Here is a 24,703-nt window from a genome sequence, read left to right as displayed (position 1 = left end):
GTTACGCAGCCCGGATCAGACCGAGAGATAAAAGCCCCGATGGTGATCGTGAGAGATGGCAAGAGGATTTAGCCTCGGCATTAACTTGGAGCGGAGTGCAGGGGGGCGGTGAGGCGCCCGCCATCTGGCCCCGCGCCGCGCGGGGGGATGCCCCGGCGCCCCGACGAGCCTCCGCGAAGCCCACCCGGGCCGGGGGCCGCCCGCCGCCCGCGCGCCGGTCCTCTGCGAGCCGCCCCGGGGGCCCAAAAAGTTTGCACTTGTTAGAGGCGACCTTCCGCTCGGCCGGGGCGGGCGATGCGGGCGGCGCGGGCGGCCCCCTCCCCCGGCCCGCGTCTCCGGGACGGCTGCGGGCGGCCCCCCCGGCGGCCGGAGGGCTCCCCGGCCCGGGTCTGACGGCGGCGGCGGCGGGAGCGGCGGGAGCGGCGGGAGCGGCGGGAGCGGCGCGGCGACAGGCAGCGGCCCGCAGCCCTCCGGCCCGCGCCCCCACCCAGCGCCGGCCAGGGCGGGCGCAGCGCCCGCGGGCGGCGGTCCTCGGCCTCCCGGGTCTGCGCTCCGGGAGGCGGCTCCGAGCCGGGGTAAGGCGGGCGGGGAGGGCCGGGGGGGCGGGGGGGCCGGGCTTCGCCTGCCTGCTTCCATTTCTAAAGGGCTTCGGTGAGCACGCAGGCTTCCCCGGGCCCGGGAGCCCCTGGAAGCGGCCCAGCAGAGGCTCGGGTGCAAAAGTTATCTGGTGGCTGCTGCTACTAGCGGAGGACCGGAGTCGCCCGAGAGGGGTGTGTGAGTGTGCATTTGTGGCAGCATCTTAAAGGAAAAGCTTGTCTTTCCGGCTGGCTTTTTCCTCCCAGGGTCTTTTTCCATCGTGTGTGTGTGAGACAGAGAGCGTGTGTGCGCGCGCGCGCGTGTGTTGGGGATAGATGTTGCAAGAATGTGTGCATGTGTTTGTGGAAAGGAAATTAACCCTTCTCTCGCGCCACTCCTCCGCCGCGATCTGATCGCCACCGGCGGCGGCACCCCCCTCCGTCTTCCCCGCACCCCCTCCGGTCTCCCCGAGAGCTGGGCTGTGTGAGTCGCACAGAGAAACTCTTGGCCAGCCGGGCTGGAAACTTCTTTCCGTGCGGTGGAGGGGTGGGCTGGTGGGGGAGGGGGTGAGCGGGCAGCGGCCTGGGGGCGGCCCGGGAGGCGCGCAGCGGGGAGCAGAGCCGCGGGGAGGCGGGAAGAGCACCGCGGGCTCGCGGGGGTCCGCCCGCTCCGAGTAAGTTGCCGGCCCGGGCGGGGGGCGGCGGAGGCCCGGGCGCTGGGGGGAGCGGCGCCGGGGAAAAAGGAGGCAACTAATTCCCGGGCGCTTTGCTCGGTGTCTGCTAATTGAGGGAGGCGGCGCCGAGTCGGGGGGCACCCTCGGTGCCGGCGGGGCCTTGATCCAAGGCGTGGGTAATTGCTGCCGGGGCTTGCACTCAACTTGGGGAAGACAAAACGCAGCTGCGGGACTTGGGGGTGGGGGGCACGCCCCTGTGCGATGCACGCCCCCCACTCCGTGCAGCCCACCCGGAGCTCGGACTCTGCCCCGACTCCTCGGGCCGCCGGGACCGACCCCAAACCCCCGCCTAGCGGAAGCCTCCTTCTCGCTCCCGGCTCCCCAGCCCTCAACTTTCCGGGGCTCCCCGGGCGCCGAGATGCCCCCGTTCCAGGGCTGGGGGGCACCCGGGCTGGGCCGTGGCTACCAGGATGCGAGCCGAGCCAGCGGCGCTCGGGGCACTCCCCCACCTCTGGACCCGGCCCGGGAAGGTGACTCGGGCGCGGCGGGCTCCTTTCCTTCCCAGCCCTTGGGCACCACCCCCTTGAAGGCAGATTTCCCTCGGCCCGCAGCCCCCGCTGGGGAGGGAGAGAGGGAACCTCGGGGTGGGCAGTCCCCGGGACCCCCCCTCCGAGCCCTTCAGGGACCCTGCGCCCACAGCGCCAAGTTTCCCACGAGGTGGGGGCGCAGCCGGCAACTCCGAGAGGACCTGCTCGGAGCCCAGGGAGCTCGCAGAGGCGCTAATTCAATCAGACAGAGAAATCGGAGTTCAGAAATCCTGGTAAAATCTAATTTTCAGGTTTTAATACCCTGGCTATCAGCCCCCCTCGGTTCCTGAGGACTCTTAAAAGAAATAAAGCGCATTGATTCTATTTGTTTCTGGGAGCTGCAGTTTCTTAATAATATCAGGTGAAGATTTATTTTCCAAGGAGAAAATGATCCACCGGGATACAACCTCTTACTCTGAAATTTCCTCTGCTGGCTTCTCACTCCCTGCTTTCCGCCTCGTTATTCCGCCGACTCTTGCTTCTCTCCCTCCTCCCTCCTTGTTTTTTTTTTCCCCCTTTTTGGCAAAAGCCGACTGTAATATTCGCTTGCTGAGCTCACAATTCTCCCTATAATACCAGCAATGCCCGGTTGATGGACTAGTTGTAAACACGTTTGTTACCCCGCCCCCAGCAGATTTGGTTGTTGTTGGCTCCATCAGCCCCCATCACCACCCCATTTTCCAGGGAATGCACAGCATTTGAGCCAAAAGAACTGCAAAGCAATTAATAGAATTTCAAGTTGCTCCGCCCTTTGCTCTCCGTGGCCTCCCGGCCTCCGGGCCTCGCTGCCTCCCCGGGCCGGTCTGGCGGCGCACAGTGGAAGCCCTGAGCAGCCGCCGGTGCTGCAGATGAAGGCAGCCCGCAGCCGCGCCCCGGTGCCGCTGCCTGTCAGGAGCTCCCTACCTGTTACTGAACAGTTAGGAGTCCGCGGCTGGAAGAAATAATTAGGGACGTGCTGTTTTCTGGGCAGCAAAGCTTGGGTAGAGGCATCCAAACCTTTGCCGGCCGCGCTATTTTATTTTTACTACATTTTCTCAGGTTGTAAAAATAGTCGCCAGGCGGGTTCTTTCTGAGAGTTTCTAGCAAGGAGCGCATTCAAGGCCAAGCAGGTTCTATAACAGGTTTCTCTTTAAACGGCCAGAGGTGAGCAGTGAAAATGTGGTCCCCCCCCACTAGGCTCCTCATTCATCTCCATCAAGAGCCCTTCAGCCAAGAGAGAGGGGCAGGGGCCGCCCTAATGCAGATTTATGATTCCCCCAACCAGGAGCGTGGGGCACTGGCTGGGGGCTTCTGCAGGGAGCCCAGGTGAGCGGCCAGCTCCCTCTGGACAATGTCCACCTTCCCGGTTTGTCATTTTTGGCAGCAGTGTGTTTGTGTCTGGGTGGAGAACAGGGTTTCATGGAAAAGGGATTAACTCTTCAGGGACTCTTCCATGTAGAGTGGCTCTAAGAGGGTGTCAGGTGAGAATCACGCCGAGGAGGTCAGCACCAATGCCGGAGCAGTTTGGGGATTGAGAGGCACTAATCATAGGTATAATAATCAGAATAATTAATAACGCAGGTGCTTCTGCTGTGACCCATTGCATAACCTTTGCCCTATTGACTAGTATTTTTGGCCAGGATCCCACACTGACTGGACTCAAATTCTCCTGGTGATGTATCAAGTGCCTGGGAACACACCACATTACTGGAGTGATGTTTTCTGCAATGTAACATTTGTCTTAGTTATAGCTCTCTGGGCTCTTAAATGATTATCAGTTGCTTAAAATAGTAAAGCAATAATCATAATAGTGACTCGTTTATAGACACACCCTCTGAGGATTATTGCAGAATTTTGGCCTCGATCGGAAAATCTAACATGACAAACCATAGTCACTTCTGTGGAAGTCTTCAATATCTCTAGTTTCTTAGTGTTGAAAATTAAGTTCATCGCTGCAGAATTTGGAGGGGGATTTATCGGCACCTGGTTCTTACTGGTTGGCCCACACGTGGACCATGCTTTACCTGTACCTGTACGTCCAGACTCATCTGCACCCATGGTGACAGCTCTGACATTTTGACTTGTTGGTCACAGTATTTTAAAGCGACCACTCAATCTTGACTCTTGAGCATGTTTTGCAGTCAGTGACCCCCAAACAGGGGGCTCTTCTGCGGACCAACACCCCCGTAAATGAGGGAAAAAGCGAATCACCTTTGAAATAATGTGTCCAATCTCCAAATGTGCAACTCTGATATTAATAAAAATAACCCAGTTTTCTCGGGAGACCTTGCTAATGCAGCCTCATTTTTTGCACATTTTGCCAGAGAGCTTTTGTTCTTATACATCTTTATCGCCCCCCCTTTCTCTTTTTAATTTGTTGCAGGTGTTGTTGCTAATGAGCTCTCTCCTCCCCTCTTACAATGAAAGACGAGCCAGCCCCCGGGTACCTGGATGGATTGAGAGCTGAAGTGTCAGAAACTTCATAATAAGTTGCCGATGGCTACCAGCCAAGGTCAGCTGGCCCCCATTAGGGCCTGTCCCCACAAAGCAGAGTCAAATAAGCTTCTCCCCAGTTAAAACCTCAGTCGCTTTTTTATGTTGCAGTCCAGCCACACAATTGTTGTCACTTTAAGCCCATATGAAAAGAAATCTCTTTTATTGGTCTGAGATGCCAGTCCAGTCCCATAGAGGGAACATGTTTCCAGCTAACACGTACACCTCCTGATTTTATTTTATCTTTACAACACAGGCTGGAGGGTTGTTTTGCAGTTGTGTTGAGCACATCACCCATTAAGGGCCCTTTAAAGACCGGGATTGATTGGAAGGACGAAAATTAAAAGCAATCTGATCCGGCCTCATGCCAGATCCCTGAGGATTTGCTCCCTATCCCATTTCCATCCACTGTCACAATTTGAGAGCCTGCCTGATTTGATCAGATTCACCTCTGGGAGAGGTTAATGCCAAGGTTAGGAGGACACGAAGTTATGGGCAACTTTTTGATCTGCCCATCAGCAGTCTGAGAAACGCTGGCTCTGAGTTTTCCGAATCGGCCTTTGGGAAGAAACAAGTTCCTCGCTCCTTGCAACCTGGCACTGCTCGAGGCCCTGGGACATCCAGCCACCGTTGCCTGGTACATGTGGCACTTCCATGCTGAGGCCCAGAGTCCCGCCTGACCCAGCCGCTGCCTCTCCAGGGCCTCTCTGGGCCACGCCCCTTCCGACAGCGCAGCCATGCTGCACCTGCTGGCACTTTTCCTGCACTGCCTCCCGCTGGCCTCTGGGGACTACGACATCTGCAAATCCTGGGTGACCACAGATGAGGGCCCCACCTGGGAGTTCTACGCCTGCCAGCCCAAGGTGATGCGGCTGAAGGACTATGTCAAGGTGAAGGTGGAACCCTCAGGCATCACGTGCGGAGACCCTCCTGAGAGATTCTGCTCCCACGTAAGTCAGCCCGCTGCTGTTCCTTTTGCTCAGGCCAAGTGGGAGGGGGCCTGGGCCAGACCCTTGTGATGGGTGAGCAGAATGGGAGGACCAGGGGCAAGGTTGACTTTTCCATACCTTGGAGCGAGAGCAGATGGCTGTCCCACCTTGGAAAAGTGCCAAGGCAAAGGCCATCCCAGGCTCTGCGGTCCTGTGATGTCATTCTCTGGGGTGGGGACCTTCTTGGCCAGCTGACCACTAGATCGTTTTCTCTTGGGAAGACCATAGTAGTGATAGTGCCTGCGCCACTGGCCGTGCAGACAAGCCCCGCCTCCATTGTCAGAAACTCAGCATTCTGGGCGAGGGAGCAAGGTGCTACTTGCAATGTAACACTCTGTCCATCCCTTCTGCGGTGCCTCGTCCTGTCCCACCTGATCCAATCCAGCAGGAAGTTTTGCCAGGCCAGTTATGCCCTCACCGAGCCACAACTTTGCCGGGGAGAAGGTTTGATGGTTGTGCAAAGGGGATTCCTAAGGGTGGAAAGGAGACAGACCAGGATGGACGGTGTGGTTCTCATTTCAATTCCATCCCTTTGTGCGGTGGCTGCAGTCACTGGTCAAGTCAGGGGCACGGCAGACGGTCAGAGATTGTCACTTGAGCCCTTAATTAGAGAAGGATGAGGTCTTAGAGCAGGGATGACTTCAGTACTTCAGTACTCAGTGTTACCGACAACAACAGCTGTAATAATAGTAGGGACCATTCAAGTGACCTCGTGTGGGGGCCAAGACCTTGATGTGCAAGTCCTCCCGTCAGCTCAGCCAGGTTGATTCTACTGTATGAAGGGGGAGTTATAGGGTGTGGGCTCTGAACTGGTGGCATCTCCGGGCCTCTGTTCCTTCATCTGTAAATTGGGCATCATAGGAATAAGAGAGCTGAATCATATGTGTAAAATGCTCAAAATAGGGCCTGGCACACAGCAGGTGCCCATAGATGTTAGCTGTTGTCATTCTTGTACAGATGGAGAAACTGAGGACCAAAGTCGCACACCAGGAAGTGGTGAGGCTGCGATTCAAGGGTCTGGCTCCAAAGCCACTGAGCTAAACTGGCTGCTGAAAGGGGCCTTCCTGCTGGGCAGTGCCTTGGACCCCCACACACACCCTCTGTCCCCATCCCCATGCTTGGCAAGAGACTGGGCCGGGCTGCCAGGCTGCAGGAGCTGATGGGAGCAGCTCATCGTCACCTGTGGGGTGGTTGCTGCCTCCACGTGTTCTTGAGAGGGCCTCTGGGCCTCTGGGCTTCCACCTGGACTGAGCAGGTGCCCCGCTGGGCTCCTAAGGACACCTCCATCCCACGGGGAGCTGCACTCCTATCACAGAGCAGTCAGCCTGGGAAGATAAGCTTCCTGCTTGGACAGCCAGCAGCCAGATGTGAGGCTGTCACTGTGGATGGTGGCTGGGCCAAAAGAGCCAGCTGGGGATGGAGGGCGGGGAGAAGGCAGCACAGGGCTGGGAGTGGGGACAGGGGGCGGGAGCACCAGATAGATCATGGGGATCACTGCACTGGGGATTCCAGGACTTCACTGGCTCAGGGATGAGCAAGGAGGTCAGCTCCTGAAGGTCAGGGGGAAGCCAGGTTGGGGGCAGGGAGCCTAGTTATGAGCCTGTACGTTAGGCTGGCAACCCGGCCCAGCTCATGCAAAGACTTCTCCACACACACCCTGAACAGAGTCAACCTCTGCCTCTCGTATTGGAGTCTTGACTGTATTTCTGCTCTGAAATATTAATCATTGCCTTAATGTACTAGGGGGAAGGGTGCGGGACAGGGCAGCTAAATCATATTTCATTGGACCCGTTTCTGGTCAAGGGCTTGAGGGGTGGAGATGACCATCAGATGCAAGTCTGAGGCCCTTTCCTGGCCAGAGCTGGCTCAGGATGTCCTCAGCTCTGGACCTCTGCCCTGCCTCCACCCCCACAGAGAGGACCCAGTGCAGCTGCCAGGGTGGGGTGCTCACCCCACCGCTGATCCTAAGGCTGCCCCACCTGAGCCCGGCAGGTGTCATTGAGCACTGGAGTCTGGGAGGAACTGACATCCCTTCCCTTCCTTCCTGGGAACACAGGAGACGAAGAGCGGTGTCTTCAGCATCTCCCCCATAGGTGTGTCCTCAGTGTCTCCACACCAGGAGACACACGGGCTGCCATCCCGCTCTGCCTTTGATTACAGTTGTGTGGCCAACAAGACTGGGGACTCTGCCTTGGCAGGTGGATGGGGGCTGGCTTCTGCAGGGATCGGGGAGGGGGTGTCATATCCAAATACAGTCAGGTCCCGTGCCACCTCCCCTGAGCAGGTCCTGTGTGTGTCTCATGTAATCATCTCTAGGATGCCTGGAGGTGGGTGCCGTTCTAATCCTGTTTTAGGGATTAGAAGGGGTTGCCTAAATCCTGCCAAGGTCACTCAGTTTAAGAGGCTGGCTGGCAACTTGTCTGCAGCCAGGGCCTGTGCTTACCCACTAGGTGTCTCGGCCTCCCCTCTCTGAGCTTCAGTTTTGTTCCCTGTAAAGTAGAGGTGATACTGTTCACACGTCACAGTGCTGGCAAGAGGGAGCAACCTGGCCGGTGCCAGGCCTGGGCTCCGTGCTGGCACGCAGTAGGCACTCGATGTGCAGTAGGTGCTGTGCATTTATTAGTTGTTAGGACGCCCTCGGCAGTGTCCCTGGCTTTGCTTCTTTGCCTCTGTCCAGCCTCGAGATGGCCACACCCTGAATTCCTGGGCTCCGGGCAGCAGGCCTATGCGGGGTGGTTGGGGAGCTCGAGTTCCCGCATGTGTGGCTGGTGCTGTGCACCACCAGGGGGCGCCCTAATGGCAGCCGGCCCCCCGCTGCCCAGCTACCCTGGCTAGTGCCCAGGGGGTCGCTGCGGCCACCTAGCCAACTGGAATGTGAGCCCTGGAGCACCCCCGGGGGTGCAGGAGGGGCTGAAACGTAGCCGCCCTTCCTGGGGTTCAGGATGCAGACCCTCCCTCCTGCCAGGCTCGCCGTCCTTCTGCAAGGCCACCTGAGAGCTGAATTGTAAATTCCAGCCTGGTGAGGAAGGGGCGGGGGAAGAAGACCAAGATAAATGAATAAATAAAAGCGTATTGGCTCTAAATGCACAATGAGAATTAATAGGGATGAGCTCTCAACCAAGGATCCTAGGGCAAGGGCAAAATTTCAATGAGGACTACAGGAGAGGAGGGCAGCCCCAGGCCCCCCACTCCAGGCCCAGCCAGACAGGGCCAGGCTGGCCACACTGCAGGGCCCGGGGGGCGGGGGAGGGATACCCACAGAGGCTTCTCGACCCCTGGGCAGTTGGGTGTAGGAGGCAGCCCCCCAGTGCTCCCAAACACTCTCCCGTGTCTCTGCAGACAAAAGCTAACCCCGCGTCTCAGGAGAGAGAAGGTGAGATGACAGGGAAGAGAGAGGGGGTGAGGCTCTGGCCACAGACCAGGCAGGTTTCAAGCGATCCTACAGGCACCCACTCGTTACCTAAAGTATAGTCCTTGGACTCACCTTGTTAAAAATGCAGAATCCTCGGCCCTGCCCTAGACCTGCTGCGCCAGAAACTGCATTTTAACGAGAAATCCAGGCGATTTGGATGCATGCAGGATATGGTCTGAGAAACCGCTGCTCTCCATAATTGCTTGGTGGGGGGTGCCACCCGTGGCTGACGTTCCCCGGGGATCTTTGCGGGTTAAGTAGGGAGTCCCTGTTGAAGGAGAGGGTGAGGTGCAGGAGGCATGGGGGGCGGGGGTCAGGAGGGGGGGTGGAGCCGGGGGCTGACATCCCTGAAACCCTCTGCAAGCTTCCAAACAGAGGCTGCAGGTATCCTGCCAGGGTGATCTGGGGCAAGGCATTTCGATTCTCTGAGCCTCAGCTTCCTCATCTGTACTGGGGGGTGATTACAGGGGTGACCCTGCCTTGCCCGCCCCACCAGCTTCCTGGGAGGAGATGCCTCTTTCAGAATATCTGGAAGTGCTTGAAGAGGGTGAGTTCTGCTAATCCAATCCATTAATCCAATTGATCCTCTTGATTTTGAAATAGATGAGGGAGAAACTTTGTATCCAAGGAGACTTTCCATGCAGAGGAGAGCCTTGGTCTTGGTCTTGACAGGGAAGCCAGGAAAAGGCCATGAAGGTGTGTCTTGTAGCACACTTCTTCCTCTGCACCTGTTTTACCATCTCTGTGCCTCAGTTTACCCAGATGCAGAGCACATGGCCCTATCCCCCCAGCCGAGGGGACTGTTGGGCTGATTAAGGTAGATGGAAGGTGGATCCTCGGGTCCTTGAGCTCCCCCTCACCGTGACATTGAACTTGTATGTAGAACCAAGGTCATAGCCCTCCTGCCTCCTGCAGACCTCAGTGTTCTCATAATGTTCCGGGGCAGCAGTGCCCAGCTGACTGGCCCACTGGCTCAGGCCTCCTCCCCCCATCCCCCCGCCACATTCCTGGCCCCCACGCCCATGGGGAGAGCATGAACACCTCACCCCAGTGGCAGACGTTACAGACATACACTACTATCAAGGTATGGGGGACACAGAGCTGGTGGGGTGGGAGCCCCCAGGGGACGAAGGCGCCTCTCTCCCAGCTACCCCTGCTTGTTTCAGCCCGCCACACTTCTCACCTCTGCACCTTTGCCTGGGCTGCCTCCTCCATCCGCTACATCTTCCCTCGCTTCCTTCATTTCCAAAGCTTCCCCATTTACCTGGAAAACCCCAGCTCGGTTTTCAGGATTCAAGTTGGACCTCACCTCCTCCAGGAGGCTCTCCCTGATTCCCTAACCCAGGCGTCACATCCCTGTCATGGTGCTCACCAATGTCAGCTTAGTGGTTAAGGGCTCAGGTCCTAGGGGCAGAGAGATAGGGGTTGGAACCCTATGCTGTGCAACCTTTGGCATGAGGCTTAACCTCTCTGAGCCTTATTTCCTCGCCCTGCTGTTATGACTAGGACACGCAAACATGACTGTCATGTGCACAGCGCCTGGCATACAGTTGATGCTCGTTTATGTGGTTGTTATATTCGTGGTGTGTGCTTTGGCCTTGGACTGTGAGCTCCTCGAAGTAGGGCTGTCTCATGTTTCCATCCCCAGCACCTCCCTCTTGGCTCAGTCAGTGCTAGGTAAGCAAGTGGAGGGCCAGTGTGATCCAGGAAGACTTCTCAGAGGAGGAGGGCTTAGAACCAAGTCTTACAGGAAGAACTAGGGTTTCTTTTTTTTTTTTTTTAATTTATGATAGTCACACAGAGAGAGAGAGAGAGGCAGAGACACAGGCAGAGGGAGAAGCAGGCTCCATGCACCGGGAGCCTGATGTGGGATTTGATCCTGGGTCTCCAGGATCGCGCCCTGGGCCAAAGGCAGGCGCCAAACCACTGCGCCACCCAGGGATCCCAGGGTTTCTTTTTTTTCTTAAAGATTTATTTATTCGGGGGGGGGGGGGGGCGGTGCAGAGACACAGGCAGAGGGAGAAGCAGGCTCCATGCAGGGAGCCCGACATGCCTCCTGCCATGGGACTCAATCCTGGGTCTCCAGGATCACACCCTAGGGCTGCAGACGGTGCTAAACCACTGCGCCACCGGGACTGCCCAGAACTAGGATTTCAACCGGGACAAAGGAAGCACCAAAAGCTCCTGCTTGTCTCCGTTAGAGGCCCCGGTTTGTGGGATCTGTGGATGACACCAGGAGGTCTGCATAGCTCTGTCCTTAAGTAGGAAGTGACTTTGGAACCTGATCTTCACCCAACCTTTAGTTAAAACCACTCATTCTGATGAAACACCCGAGGCTGGGCCCACCTTGGGACAGGAATAGTTCTGTGCATGACATCCTGTTGCACAGCAAAGTTTCCCTTCCTGGGGAGCAGACAAGTGACAGGCCAGGGGCAGCACTGCAGTGCGGTCTGTGCCCACATGCCTCAGATCTTTGCCCCTTACTTTCCTTAAGGGGATGGCTTTGGTCCAGACACCCCATGGAAGGTGGGCGCAGTACCTGGAGTGCAGTGGGGAAGAGAAAGGGCCTGGAGAGGACAGCTTTCCGAAGAGTGTTGGAAGTTCTAGAACTTTCCAGCTTACACGTCCCTGCCTTCCCCAGGCTCATCTTCCTCCTCTGTCGTTGCATTCCTCTGGCCTTGGTTTTTAATATATTTTCATTTTTCTCCGGTGTTGCCTGTATTATCACCAGCTGCCTCGAATCCCACGTGCAGGGGAGAAGGGAAGGAAGGACCAGCAGGCTGCACCTGCTGTGGACAAGAACCTGGCATTTGGGAAGGGGCAAATGTGAGCTACGGTTATCCTGTCCCTCTGGGCAGTGGGACTTTGGATAAATCACCTGTGCTCCAAGGCTCAGTTTTGTCATCTGAACATTGGGATGACACCAGCCACAGGCTCGGAGGAAGGCTGACGAATGAGATGAGACAGGGCTCGGAGAGCCCTCCGCTGGGTGCCTGGCGCAGAATGAATGTTCCAAAAAAAGGGATTTTTCTTTTTCCATCCCAGAACTTAGCTGGAGAGACAAAAGGAGTGACAGTAGCATGTAGCAGACAGAAGACGATGCAGTCGACCAGGCGTGGAATGGGAGGTAGAGTCCGCGTGTGCTGTGGGAGTTCAGAGATGGGGGTCTGGGTCTGGGGTGAAGGGTCGGAGGGACTCGGAGGAGTGACAGCCAGCACAGAGGGAATGGCAGGTGCAAGGACAGGGGGCAGGGAGGGGTCCAGGGGACATGAGGGTGGAGCACATCGATGCCTGGGAGGGGACAAGCCATGCTGCCACCTCATCCCACTCACCCCCTGGCCTGTAAGCCTGTGGGGTGGGCTGTTTACCGGATCATCAGGCGGGTGACTAGAGAGCCCAGGGCCTCCCTAGGTCTCTTTAGTGGTGGAGCCGGGATTCAGCCTTCCTCTGTCTGGCTCCTGGCGCTGGGGGGAGGGGAGGAGGGCCAGGCTAGGCGTGTGGTGGGAGGGGACCGGTGGGCAGGCAGGGGGGCTGGGGGGAGCCCGCAGGGCATGGAAGCCCTGACCCAGGGGCCGGAACAGAGCGTGGCAGCTCAAAGGAGCGGGGGCCCTCGCCACCCACCCCGGGACTGACCGGGTCCAGGCTGCAAAGCTCTGTTCCCATCACACGACCCCGGGGGCCCCGGCTCCCCGGCCTCAGGCCTGGCCAGGGTCCATCTGGCCCGCGAGCGAGGCACCAAGTGCCGAGGAAACTAGGAAGTGGCAGAAACGGTTCTGTTCGGCTTTGGTTTGCAGGTTCTGGTTTGTTTTTTGTCAGCAGCAGATTTGCTTAAATATATGAGAATGTGTTTCTAATTCCCTGAGCACACACCACCTGCTGGGGGGGGGGCGGGTGGAGCGCAGACCAAGCAACGGACGGGAGGAGCCCGGCATCCCAGGTTCTGGCCAAGTGTCCTTGCTGCTGGGGAACCAGGCGAAGCCCCTTGGCCTGTTCCCCCCCATTGTGCCAACACGGGGTTCACCTAGATTCACCAGTGGTCCTGGAAGATGGCCAAGTAGATCCTGGCCGTTTGGGAAATCCAGTCTGGGGTTCAGCTTTGGTCACGAACAGACGAAATGGGGATCCCCGTGCTGATGGAGGGGTTCTTTTTTTTTTTTTTAATTTTTAATTTTTTTAATTTTTATTTATTTATGATAGTCACAGAGAGAGAGAGAGAGAGGCAGAGACACAGGCAGAGGGAGAAGCAGGCTCCATGCACCGGGAGCCCAATGTGGGATTCGATCCCGGGTCTCCAGGATCGCGCCCTGGGCCAAAGGCAGGTGCCAAACCGCTGCACCACCCAGGGATCCCAATGGAGGGGTTCTGAATGCCGAGCACAGCACTAGACATTTTTTTCCCCAAGTTCAAACTCCCTTAAAAAAAAAAAGATGTATTTATTTATTCATGAGAGACACAGAGAGGCAGAGACACAGGCAGAGGGAGAAGCAGGCTCCCTGCAGGGACCCTGATGTGGGACTCAATCCCAGGACCCCAGGATCATGCCCTGAGCCGAAGGCAGACGCTCAACCACTGAGCCACCCAGGTGTCCCTCAAACTCCCTTATTACAGTATTCTCATAAACGAAAATCAAAGGAAAATAAAGATGTGAATGCTAAAAATATAATGGTGCATCACATAATTTCCCTTTGGTTTTCTAAATTATCTTTTTTATTGAGATATAATTAATGTATAACACTGTACTGGTTTTAGGTGTACAGCATAGCAACTGGGTATATGCATAGGTTGCAAAATGGTCCCCACGATAAGCTGAGTTAACATCTATCACTACCAACAGTTAGAGGTTTTTTTCTTTTCCTTCTTTCTTCTAGTGAGGCCATTTTTAAAAGAATTTTTAAAAATTTTTAAAATTGAGGTGAAATTCACACCACATGAAATTAACCATTATGATTTTTTTTATTTATTTATTTTTTTTTACTGCAGTAAAACATATAGAGCATCAAGTTTGCCTTTTTAACCATTTTTAAGGACACGGTTTCATAGCATGTAGTACACTCAAGATGTGGTGCGACCACCACTTCTGTGTACTTTTCTTTTTTTAAGATTTTATTTATTTATTCATGAGAGACACACAGAGAGAGAGACAGAGACACAGGCAGAGGGAGAAGCAGGCTCCACGCAGGGAGCCCGACGACGTGGGACTCTATTCCAGGTCTCCAGGATCATGCCCTGGGCTAAAGGCATCGCTAAACCGCTGAGCCACCCGGGCTGCCCCACTTCTGTGTACTTTTGAGAAAGTTTTCATTACCCCAAAAGGAAATCCCGTTTCCATTAGCTGTCACTCTCCAAGCTCCCTCCTCCCAGCCCCTGGCGACCCCTAATCAGCTTTTCTCTCTCTGTCGATCCTGGACTCTTCGTCTAAATGGAATCGTACAATACGTGACTTTTTGTGCCTGGCTTTTTTCCCTTAGTGCTATGCTTTCAAGGCTCATCACGTTGTGCCAGATGTCAGTACCTCATTCCGTTTTTAAGGCTGAATGATATTCCATTGACGGGCTAGACCACGTTTTATGCATTTGGGCGCCAGTTGATGAACATTTGGGTTGCTTTTACTCTGGCACTGTTATGAATGATGCTGCTGTATACATTTGTGTCTAGTTTTTGTGTGGACATTGCTCTTGGGCATATCCCCAGGAGTGGACTTGCTGGGTCATTATGGTAAATCCATATTTAAGTTTTTGAGGAACCCCCAAATGGCTGTCCACAGCAGCTGTACCACTTTTCATTCCCGCCAGCAGGCCACGGGATTCCCATTTCTCCACATCCTCGTCAGCACTGGGTATTTTCCCTTTTTTTTTTTTTTTTTTTTTTTTTTTTATTTATGATAGGCACACAGTGAGAGAGAGAGAGAGGCAGAGACACAGGCAGAGGGAGAAGCAGGCTCCATGCACCGGAAGCCAGACGTGGGATTCGATCCCGGGTCTCCAGGATCGCGCCCTGGGCCAAAGGCAGGCGCCAAACCGCTGCGCCACCCAGGGATCCCCCTTTTTTGTTTTTTATCATTATGGCCAACCTGGTGGACGTGTGAAGTGGCATCTCGTGTAGTTTTGATTTGCCTCCTTCTAGTGACTAATGACCCTGGGTGTCGTGTGCTTATTGACCATTCTTGTATCCTCTATGGAGAAATGTGTCTTCATGTCTTTTGCCCATTTTTTCATTAGGTTGTCCTTTTGTTGTTCATTCGTACACGTCCTTTATGTATGCTAGGTGCCAGATCCTTATCAGATACATGATTTGCAAATATTTCCCTCTGCTCTCCGCATAGGCTTTCCACTCTCTTTGTGTCCTTTAATGCACAACATTTTTTTTTTTATTTTAGTGAAGTCTAATTGATCTAGTTTTTCCTTTTGTTGCTTTTGCTGTGGGTGTATTGTTAAATCCAGGGACGTGACTGTTTACCCCCATGTGTTCTTCTAAGACTTTTATAGTTTTCACTCTCATGTCTAGATCTTTGATCCATTTTGAGTTAATTTGGGTAGATGGTGTAAAATAAGCATCCAGCTTCCTTCTTTTGCATGAAGAAAGCTAGTTCCCCCGGCACCATTTGTTGGACAGACTGTTCTTTCTCCAGTTAATGTCCTTGTCACCCTTACGGGCAGTCCATCGACCATCAATGTGAGGGTTGACCTCTGGGCTCAACTTTTTTTCCATGGAAACACTGAGCATCCCACGTGCAGTGTCTCCTCACATCTTCCCAAATACCTGCGGGGTGAAAACTACTTTCCCCATTTTACCGATGAAGAAGCTGAGACCCCAGTACTGGGTGGACAGTCTGGTCTTGAATCAGGTCCCAGGCATTCGATGCGATACTGTGATGAAGCCTGAGGAGGATGAGCCCAAATGCTCACACTGTCCCCCTCCCTCTCTCCCCTCCCTTCCTTCCTCCTCCCTGTCTCCTTTTTTCCTGAACTAGCTTTTAGGCCAGGATGTTAGCTTTGCTGCCCAGAGGAGGGTAACAGGGGAGGGGTGCCCAACCCGTGACTCCTCTCCGGCCTCAGAGTGTCTCCTCTCCAGCTCCCGCTGCACCCCCTGCCCCCCCACTCGGCAGGGCACCGGAGCCTGGGTCTCACTTTGTCCTACCACGTAAATGCTGCTGCAGATTTTCCTTTGTCTCAAGCAGGGAGTGCAGTTAGGAAGGGGTCTCAGACATCAGAAGAACCTCAACAGCCATGAGCACCTTAATGTGGAACTAACGGCTCAGGGGAAGGTGGGCTCCTCAGCCCTGGCTGCTGATGTCCCCCAGTCCCCGGCCCGGGGTCCCTGAGTCCCCCACCCCCAGGCAGTCCTAGGGCTCCTGTGAATGCAGTGTGAAACCACTCGTGACCCCAGCTCGCCTCATTGCCGACGTGAGGGAAAACTGAGGCCCACCAGGATGAAATAACTTCCTTGGGCCCCTGGTGACGGACAGCAGACCCAGGAGGCTCCACTGTAGGTCCCAGGCTCAGAGTGGGCCAGGGCCCCAGGGACATGAGGCGTTCCACACCAGGTCTCCATCTAGCCACTCATGCCCTGGATTTGGCCTCCCGAGATGGCCTTTGGTGGGGCACATGGGATGCCTGCCTGAAAGCCACCTGCAGCCCATGCGGTGCCAGAGCCACCCCCTTGGGTGGAGTTGTGACGTAAGGGTAAGGCACTTGCCCTCTGGCCCCTCGGGTGAGCTCTCACACAGGCGTGCAAACCCAGGTGACGCGGCTGTGCTCAGGGCCGGCTTTCCTAGGCCCGAGGGCTCCAAGGCCCCCATCCCAGCCTCCCCCGCGAGCTGTGGTCCCCGTGCTGTGGCAGCGCCGTGAAGGTGGACAGGAAGGGGACCCGGGATGTCAAGGTGTGGCTGCGCAGGGGTCACCCCCATTAGAGAGACGTAACCCATCTCTCTCTGTGTCTCTGCATCTTGCACATCTGATCTGCCCTCCCCACCTAAACCTGGGAATGTTCTAGAGCTGCCCCGCCCCCGCCATTAAAGGGACTCTGCTCTCATCAAGGATCTGGCATCCTTGTTCCCCAGACATTTGCCCTGGGGTGCTGCGGGACCATTTGAACCCCTCAGTCCCTCATCCCACTTTCCCTCGTTCTGCCCATGCCATTTGTCCACTTGACTCCAAGTGTCGACCAGGGAAATAAAAGGAAATGAAACATGACCAGGACATTTCCCCTCGGTCGCAGCAGAGTCCATTGTTGGGCAAAGGTGAAAAGGAGGCCAGTGGGAGATGCAGCCGGCACGTAACCCTCAAGCTCCCTCCCTCTGCTCCAGCCCACGTGGATGGTGGTGTCCATTTGGGGTTCTTGGGGAGTTCCCTCCCTCGGGGAATCCAGACACAGCCAAAGGCAGGTGACAATAGAAGGAGAAGCCAGCTAGCTGTCTGTGTCCCTGTCCCCGCTCCAGAATCCTCTCCAACAGCTCTGGGGCTGGTGCTGGGCTGGAACTGGGCTCCCCACTGGACCGGCTTCCCGGGGGCTGGGTGACCTCAAGGCAAGTCTTGGGGTGGAGATTTCCTGCCTGCATGCTCATCCTCAGAAACCCCTGCATTCATTCCCTGGTTCTGTTTCTAGCCTTTGGGACACAGGCTTTTTTAAAAGATTTTATTTATTTATTCATGAGAGACACAGAGACAGAGAGGCAGAGACACAGGCAGAGGGAGAAGCAGGCTCCAGCCGGGAGCCCGATGGGGGACTCGATCCCGGGACTCCAGGATCACACCCTGGGCCAAAGGCAGGCACTCAACCGCTGAGCCACCCAGGGATCCCTATAGCCTTTGGGATTTTTAACCTTGGAGAGGGGGCCAGAGCGGGGAAGGGAGAGGGAGAGGGAGGGAAAAACCAGGAATGTGCCAGGCACCCAGGAGGACCTGGGCAGCCAAGCAAAGCTGGAGATCAACCCTCACCTCAGCAGCAAAACCTCAGAGCAGGGGCTCCTGCCTTTGGGGATTCACAGACCCTCTGAGAATCCGTGGTGCTCTTCCAGGAACAACACACACACACACACACACACACACACAGACACACGCGCATGTCTGCAAATACTCTTGGGCTCCCCAGACCACCCTGAGTCTCCCCAAGGATCCCTATGGTCCCTCTGGGGACCCTTATGCTCAGGAAAATGAAATCTGTCTTCTTGTCACTGACTGGTCCTATGATCTGAGGATTTTCTTGATTTAACATCTTCTTCCTCCCTCTCCTCGGAGGAGCAACAGCTTACATTTATTGAGTGTCTACTGTATACCAAGCACTTGACCTAAACAAGCTCATTGAACCCTCACAGAAGACTTACGGTAGATCCTGTGTTTGTGCCCATTTTGTATATGAGGACCCGAGGTTCAGAGAGGTTAAGGCACTTTCCAGAGTCACACAGCACTGAAATAGGCTTGGCACCTCCACCCTAGGCTGCCGGGACCCAGCACTTAGCTGCTCACCAGGCCATTTATAGCTGATGGGAGGTACTCAGAGTGTCTTAGAAAGCACCTGATAGATCCAGTTGGTTGTCATCTGTGTGCATGCGTGCAGGTGGCCCTTTGTGCCAGGCGAGTGAGTACTGTCCCCCTCTCCTCCCCCAGCAGGGCCTGACAGTCAGCCCGAGGAGGGAGGGAGGGGGCTGGGGAGGAGTGAGTGATGGTGACGGTGACCCACCCCCCTGTCCCCTGAGACATGTCGGAGTCTGCTAATCCACTTATTTGATAATTCAGTTATATCATGTCTATTTGGCAGTGTGCACGCCCCCACACACCAGCTCCGGGGAAGGCGAGATTTCTTTGCCTGGAGGAACCCGAGCTGTTTTCCTGAGGAAGGAGTGGGAAAAGAAATACCCCCCCCCCACAATGGACAGTAATGGACCTAAAAATAGAGGGGGGAGGGAGCGCTACAGGGGGAAGGAGCTGCAGGGAGGAGGAGTGGGGTATCTGGCTCGCATGGCAGCCCGCCCCTTCCCTTCCCACCTGGGGTTCCCCCATAATCGGGTGCCTTTCAGCCTGGGGGACAGGCACTGAGATGGGAGGGATAGGAAGGAGGGGCTGGTTGGCCAGGTGCCACACCCCCCCCCCCCCATGGAGGATTGTCCCATGCAGGGTCCTGGGGACAGTGGCCCTAACCTTGGCTGCACACTGGAGTCCCGTGGGTAGCTGAACCTGCCTGATCTCCAGGACTCACCCCTGAGGGTGTGCGGCTGTGGGTCTGGGGGGCCCCAGGCGAGGTGAACATAAGCAGTGTCTCCACATGCGGAAAGGGATTCAGGTTTGGGGCCCATCTCCTCAGCCTTGGGGTGGCCTTCTTGAGGGCTTCAGGCCCAGATGGACAGTGGGACTCGGGGTGGGAGAAGGCAGGGCCAGGGAGCTGTGCAGGGTGGGGGGCTGTGGGGTGGAACCTGCACCCCCTATCCCCACGGCCATCGCACAGTGTCTGGGGCTTTAGTGCAGCTCCCCAGGGGGTCCTGGGGCTCAGCCAAGATGCACCATTGCAACCGCTCCTCTCCTCAGACTGCATTGCATCCCCTCCAGCCTTAAGCGCCTTGTTGTCTTTTAAATTCAAAGGCCAGAGGGGGAGAGGGCTCTTTCTCAGAACCATCCTTGGACCCCAGCCACTGGCGCTCCTCCATCCTTGCTCCAGTCTCAGTAGGCTGAGGGGAACCCGTCCCCCTCATCACAGACCCTCACCCTCTGTTCCCAGCTTCTTAACCCCTCTTCCTGGAGGGAGGCTGGCCAGCCAGAGTCAGGGCCTTCCTGCAGCTGCTAAATGTCAAGACGGACGCTGGCTCTGGGCCGCCGCTTCGCCCTTCTCCCCACGCTCCCCACCAGGCCCCTGGCCTGCCAAGTGCATTAACTCCTCTCTTCCTGTGCAAAGTCTGCACATCCAGGCTGCCTTCACTTGGCCTCGCTACCTAGGGTACCTCCCTCACAGCCCGGTTAAATCTTCCTCCACCTGCCCAGACCTCGCCCACCCCTTCCTTCTTCAAGGCCTGCCTTTCTGAAATCCCACCTCCCCCAGGAAGCCTTCCTGACCATCCCAGCCAGTTCCCATCCAGGCTTGTCATCTGTGCCATTTGTGGGGACCAAGCCACAGCTTCTCTGGGGGTCACTGCAGAGGGCTCAGTGCTCTCTCATAAGGGGTCAAAGCGCCTGGGTTACTAGAAGCGTGACCTGGAGTCAGGGCCTGGCCTCTGGGAGCCTCAGGTCCTTCCTCACCTATGGGGGTGATGTTGATAGCGGGGCTCATGTCATAGAATTGGTGCCCTTGTTTGGATCCTCTGTACCAGGCCCCAAACCTGGCCAGGCATCTGAGTCACTGCGGAAGGGGTTTGGTTGGTTTGTTGGTTTCTGGAGCAGAATTCAGGCCTTGAGGAATATTTGCATGCCCTCCCCTTCCAGGAATTTTGATGAGCAGCCAGGTCTGATGGCTGCTGCCTCCCCAGGACTATTTTGCACACAGAGGACATTCAGAAATGGTGGGTGCAGAAGTGACTAAGTAGATGAATGAAAGATTGCTGCCTCAGCCCTGCCACTCCCACCCTCAGCAGAGGATTCGTGCACAGAGTGGTGCACCTGTCTAGGGTTGCTCAGGTGTGTCTGCCTGTGGAATGGACCCAGGGAGCTTCCTCTCCCCTCTGATCCCCTGCTTCTTAACTCCTCGGAGACCAGAAGGGAGAAACCCTTGATGGTCAGTCAGTCTCGGCTTGTGGCTGTTGGCAGAGGCTGTCCCCGTCCGTCTGGATGTTAAATCCACTCCTGAGGCTCTTTTCAAGTTTGGAGGACCCAGACAGGGGACCTGCCGAGGAGTGGGGAGCCACTCTGCAAACCTTGCATATACCAGGTTCCACCTCCGGGGAGCACACAGTGGGAGCACACATTAACCAGAGGAGTTGCTAAGAAAAGCTGACTGAGTGCTCATCTGGGATAGGGACAGGGGCCCTGAGGAAGGAATGGTTAAGCAGACACCGCAGGGGGCAGGGTGGGGGGGTCCAGACAGGGGCTGCCCCATCCAGAAAGCCCAGGGAGGAGGCAGCCAGAGAGGAAGCAGACACTAGGAAGCCTTTCTAACAAGGCAGGAAAATGCCTTCAATAGGATCATAAAATAATTTGTAAAGACATCTGTGGTGCGAAAATCCATTTAATCGCCCCTCAGCCGGGCAATGACTATGCCCCCCTCAGACGGGAGGCAGGGTGGCTCGCTAGGCTTCCCACCCAGCACGTATTTTGGAGCTTCTAACACCAGTCCCGCCTTCTGCTCACCAGAGGGACATTGGCCCCGTTGCCGAGCTGTCCATGCCTCCCTTCTTCATCTTAAAAACAAAATTCAGGGTTGGATTCTAGGTCACAGGATTGTCATCAATAGACAAAATGAGGTTTCACGGGAAAAATCATAATTTCGATGTGCCAATAAAAATAGTGTGGAAGTTTGGGGAAGAAAGACAGAAACAAGGCGGGGGGCGGGGGGGGGGCGGGGGGCAGAGCCAGGAGCCCTTTGGGTCTGGACTTTGTCTGGAGGGGCAGCCTCTGTGGGGCAGCCCGGGAGCTGAAAGCGCCAGCGTTACTGGTGGTTTCTGAAGAGCATCTGGGTGGGGGCCGCTAGGGGCAGCAGGGCAAGGGGGAGAGGAGGGGCTTCCACCCCTCTAGTCCTGAACCCTCCCCCTTCCAGCAGGTGCTCCGCCTCCCCACCTGGGCTTCTTTAGGGACCACCGAGGCCCCATTGTTCAAGGGCTGCTCCCAGAGAGAGGGAGGGGGCCACTCGCTGCTCTGCCCTCCACCCCCACCCCAGCGTTTAAATCCTCCAGGCCAATTTTTTTTCCTCCATGATAAAATATTCATGTCAGCAGAGCAGGCCCTCTTTGGGAAGGCTGCTTGTGTCTAGCTTAGGCTTTGCACAAGCTTTTAAAGAGCAGGACGCTTTTCCTACTCTCTAAGCATTTTCTGAGTCCTGAATCAATAATGCACTTTACTGGGCTTTTCTGGATGCAGCTTTTCCTCCTCCCTGCACCCTGCCCCCATCCTGCCAGGTCTCTCTCTCTCTCTCTCTCTCTCTCTTTCTTTCTTTCGTCCTCCCATCTTCCTTTGTTTACTTTACTTTTTAAAGAGATATTAAGTAAAAGTGTCGGGCTGTTTGGGTGGTGGGCCTTGGGGTGGGGGGAGCGGGGTGTGCCAGAAGAGAGAGCAGAGAGCCTCTGGGCAGCTGCCAGGCGGGCAGTCCTTGGCTGAACAGGTCGTGTCTGTGCGCAGGAGGAGGCGAGGAGGAGCGAGGAGGAGCGAGGAGGAGCGGCTGAGCCTTCCCGCTGGCCCTGGTGGGGAAGCATTTGAGCTCCTGACGTCGGGGGAGGAGGAGAGCTTCTCTCAATTCTTTTTCAAACCAATTAGAAAATGTTTACATCCAACCAGAGACAACAGGACCAAATAAAAAAGGAAGGGGGCCTGGAGCAAAGGAAATATGCAGAGTGTGAGCCAAAATATATTGCCAAACTTTCTAGGGAGCGAGCAGTCTAGTTTGGGCCTATCTGCTTCCTATGGTAATGAGTTCCCTGTCACCGGGGGTGTGCAAGTGGCAGAGGAGCCATTCCTTGTCTGAGACGGATGCCTATGCATGTCTGGTTGGTTTTGTGCTGCCAGGTGAGGGTTGGGGTGCAGGAGTTGTCCCTGGCGGGGGGCACACAAAACAGCATGGGCTCTCTTAGACTGGGTTAGAACTTCCCATCCTAAACATTCCTAGAAATCCAGCTGTGGAAAGAATCCACATATGCCCAGGGCAAAACTGACTGTATCCTTTTTTTTTCTTTAATTTTTTTTTTTTTAATAGTATAGCGGTCCCCCCTTAGTGGTGGTTTCAGTTACCCACAGTCCACCGTGGCCTGGAAGCAGAGGCTCCTCCTTCCGGCCTGTCTGTGAAGGTCAACAGTAGCCTAATGCTAGGTCCCCACGCCCACGTCGCTGCCCTCACTTCATCCCATCACGCAGGCATCTTATCATCTCACGACACAGGGGTGAGTGCAACACAGGAAGGTGTGTCCAGAGGAGTCCACGTTCACGTCACTGCTGTTACAGTGTTTGATTATGATTGTTCTATTTTATTATTAGTCGTCATCGATGTTAATCTCTTACGGTGCCTAACGTAGAAATTAAGCTATATCACGGGTATGTACATATGGGACAAACAATGTATCTTGGATCTATCTGGGTTTTCAGGTATCCACTGTGGGTGCTAGAAGGTGTCCCCTGTGGATAAGGGGGGATGCTACTATAAAATTCGAAGCTCCTGGAAGGATGAACTCTGGTCTAGCCAGCCGGAGCCCTGGCAAGACCCCGCCTAGCCCCTCCCTCCCCTCAGCCCCTGCAGGAAATCAGCCCTTCTGGGCCTGCAATCCCCCACAGCAGCGTTTGGCATTTTGGCATTTGCATCCCTGCCCCTCAGGCCCTGGCTTCCCCGCTGACCTTCTCCCGGACAGTCCTCCGGGGCAGCCTGACACCCTCGGGTGGGCAGGTGGTCTTGCTGGTTACGTCTGTCAGGGAAGCTAGAGGTGGGGAACGGGACCTCGGAGCTGGAGTCCCTGCTGGCTGTAGAACAGCACCTCGCCGGCTGCTCCCGCATCTGTCGGTGGTCGGTGAGCCACACAGTCCTAGCTGGGTGGTGCTGGGCAGGTGGCTTACCCTCTCTGAGCTGCAGCAGAGCAATGAGACTGAGTGAGACCAGTGAGAAGATAGATGCCCCTTGAGTAAGCACCCAAGGAACACTCTCGTGGGATCCAATTGCTGGGATGTTCAGCAAATACCACTATACGCAAACAAGTTGTTGGATGGTTCTGGAAGGAGGTAAATCACAGGCAAGGTTGAAATGAAAGGCCACCCTTTCCTCCCAGACAATTTGGGGAACTGGAGCAGTGGGGAACTGCTCTGAGCAGCTGAAGGCCTGAGGCCAGGGCAGGCTTCGGGGGTCCGAGGTGGACCCTTGGCCAGGAGATGTCCACTGTGGCTGGTTCAGAGTCAGGGTCTGTGGGTGATCTAGTCGGTGGGGAATGGCTGCCAGTGTGGCCTCTGGATGCTCACTGCTGAGATGGATGAGTCCGGGGAAGACTGCTTGACCATGCTCCTGGCCTTACCTATGAGTAGTGGCTGGGCTGGGAAGAGATCGCTCCAACAAGAAACCAAACCAAACCAAAAACACCAAAAAAACCCCCACAAAACCACAGCAAGAACAAAAACCCTATCCCAACTAGAGAAGCCTCCCTGGCTAGTTGCAGCTCCTGCTCCGAAATGCCATTCGGGTTGGTTTCCTCTGATTCACGAGCAGGGAGGCGTGACCTTGCCCAGAAACCCGAAAGGGCAGAGGAGAGAAGCCTGCAGGCCCAGGGAGGTAGAGAGGGGAGGGCATAGGGCCCGGGGTCTGGAACCACGGAGGAGAGGGCCGGGAAGGAGGGGGAGTGGCAAGAGTGGGGTGATGGTTAGAGACCCACCCGGGCAGCTAGAATTAGAATCTGTTCCCAACAGAATCTCATTTCCACTTTGTTAATAATTTATCCCCACTGCAACTTCTTTTACCAATAAATAGGAAATAACTTGTTAGGGAGAAATCCCTCGGCACCCCAGCTTTCTCCCTGGAGTAGAGGGAGGTGGGGATGTGCCCCTGGGCCCTTCCTCCCAAATGGTGTGGGGGACTGAGGCAAGTGAACTTAGGGAGGTCAGTGTCAGAGTTGCTCGATCATCTCATGAATGGGGAAACTGAGGCACAGGTAGGGCAAGGCTCCACCCAAGGTCATACATGGGGTCAAGAACAATCTCCTGAATCCCAGCTCCATGACCCTGTGGGTCAGGGGAACTTATTCTTTTTTTTTTTTTTTTTTCAGGGGAACTTATTCTTGACTTGGGCACGTGCTCAGGCTGAAAGAGTTTCCCCTGGAGTTCTAGAAGCATCATGAGAGGTGGAGGTGGGGCTAGCTCAGCTGCCCATTGGCTTCCCTCACTTTTGCTCCTCG

General features: G+C 55.7%; 1 protein-coding gene across 14 annotated transcripts in view; it reads left to right on the top strand.

Annotated features, from left to right (window-relative positions):
- Window positions 1–406: 406 nt before the first annotated feature.
- NTNG2 (netrin G2) overlaps window positions 407–24,703 on the top strand; it is a 70,166-nt gene continuing 45,869 nt past the window's right edge. For 3 of the 14 annotated variants that reach the window (XR_003147000.3, XR_003146999.3, XR_007413246.1), the window contains exons 1-3: window positions 409–575; window positions 4,199–4,327; window positions 4,565–5,258. Coding sequence is in view for 9 of the 14 variants with exons in the window: in XM_049114961.1 (XP_048970918.1) it covers window positions 5,046–5,258 (213 nt within the window). In the remaining 5 variants the exon portion in view is untranslated. Of the gene's footprint in view, window positions 576–641; window positions 771–4,198; window positions 4,328–4,564; window positions 5,259–24,703 lie in introns of those variants that run through there. The other 11 variants (XM_049114962.1, XM_049114958.1, XR_004818797.2 and 8 more) reach the window with 10 other exon arrangements.

This window comes from Canis lupus, chromosome 9 (assembly GCF_003254725.2).
Source record: "Canis lupus dingo isolate Sandy chromosome 9, ASM325472v2, whole genome shotgun sequence".
In the NCBI taxonomy this organism is placed as follows: domain Eukaryota; kingdom Metazoa; phylum Chordata; class Mammalia; order Carnivora; family Canidae; genus Canis; species Canis lupus.
Note: the sequence above shows the minus strand (reverse complement) of the source record. Positions and strands in the feature narration are given on the sequence as shown.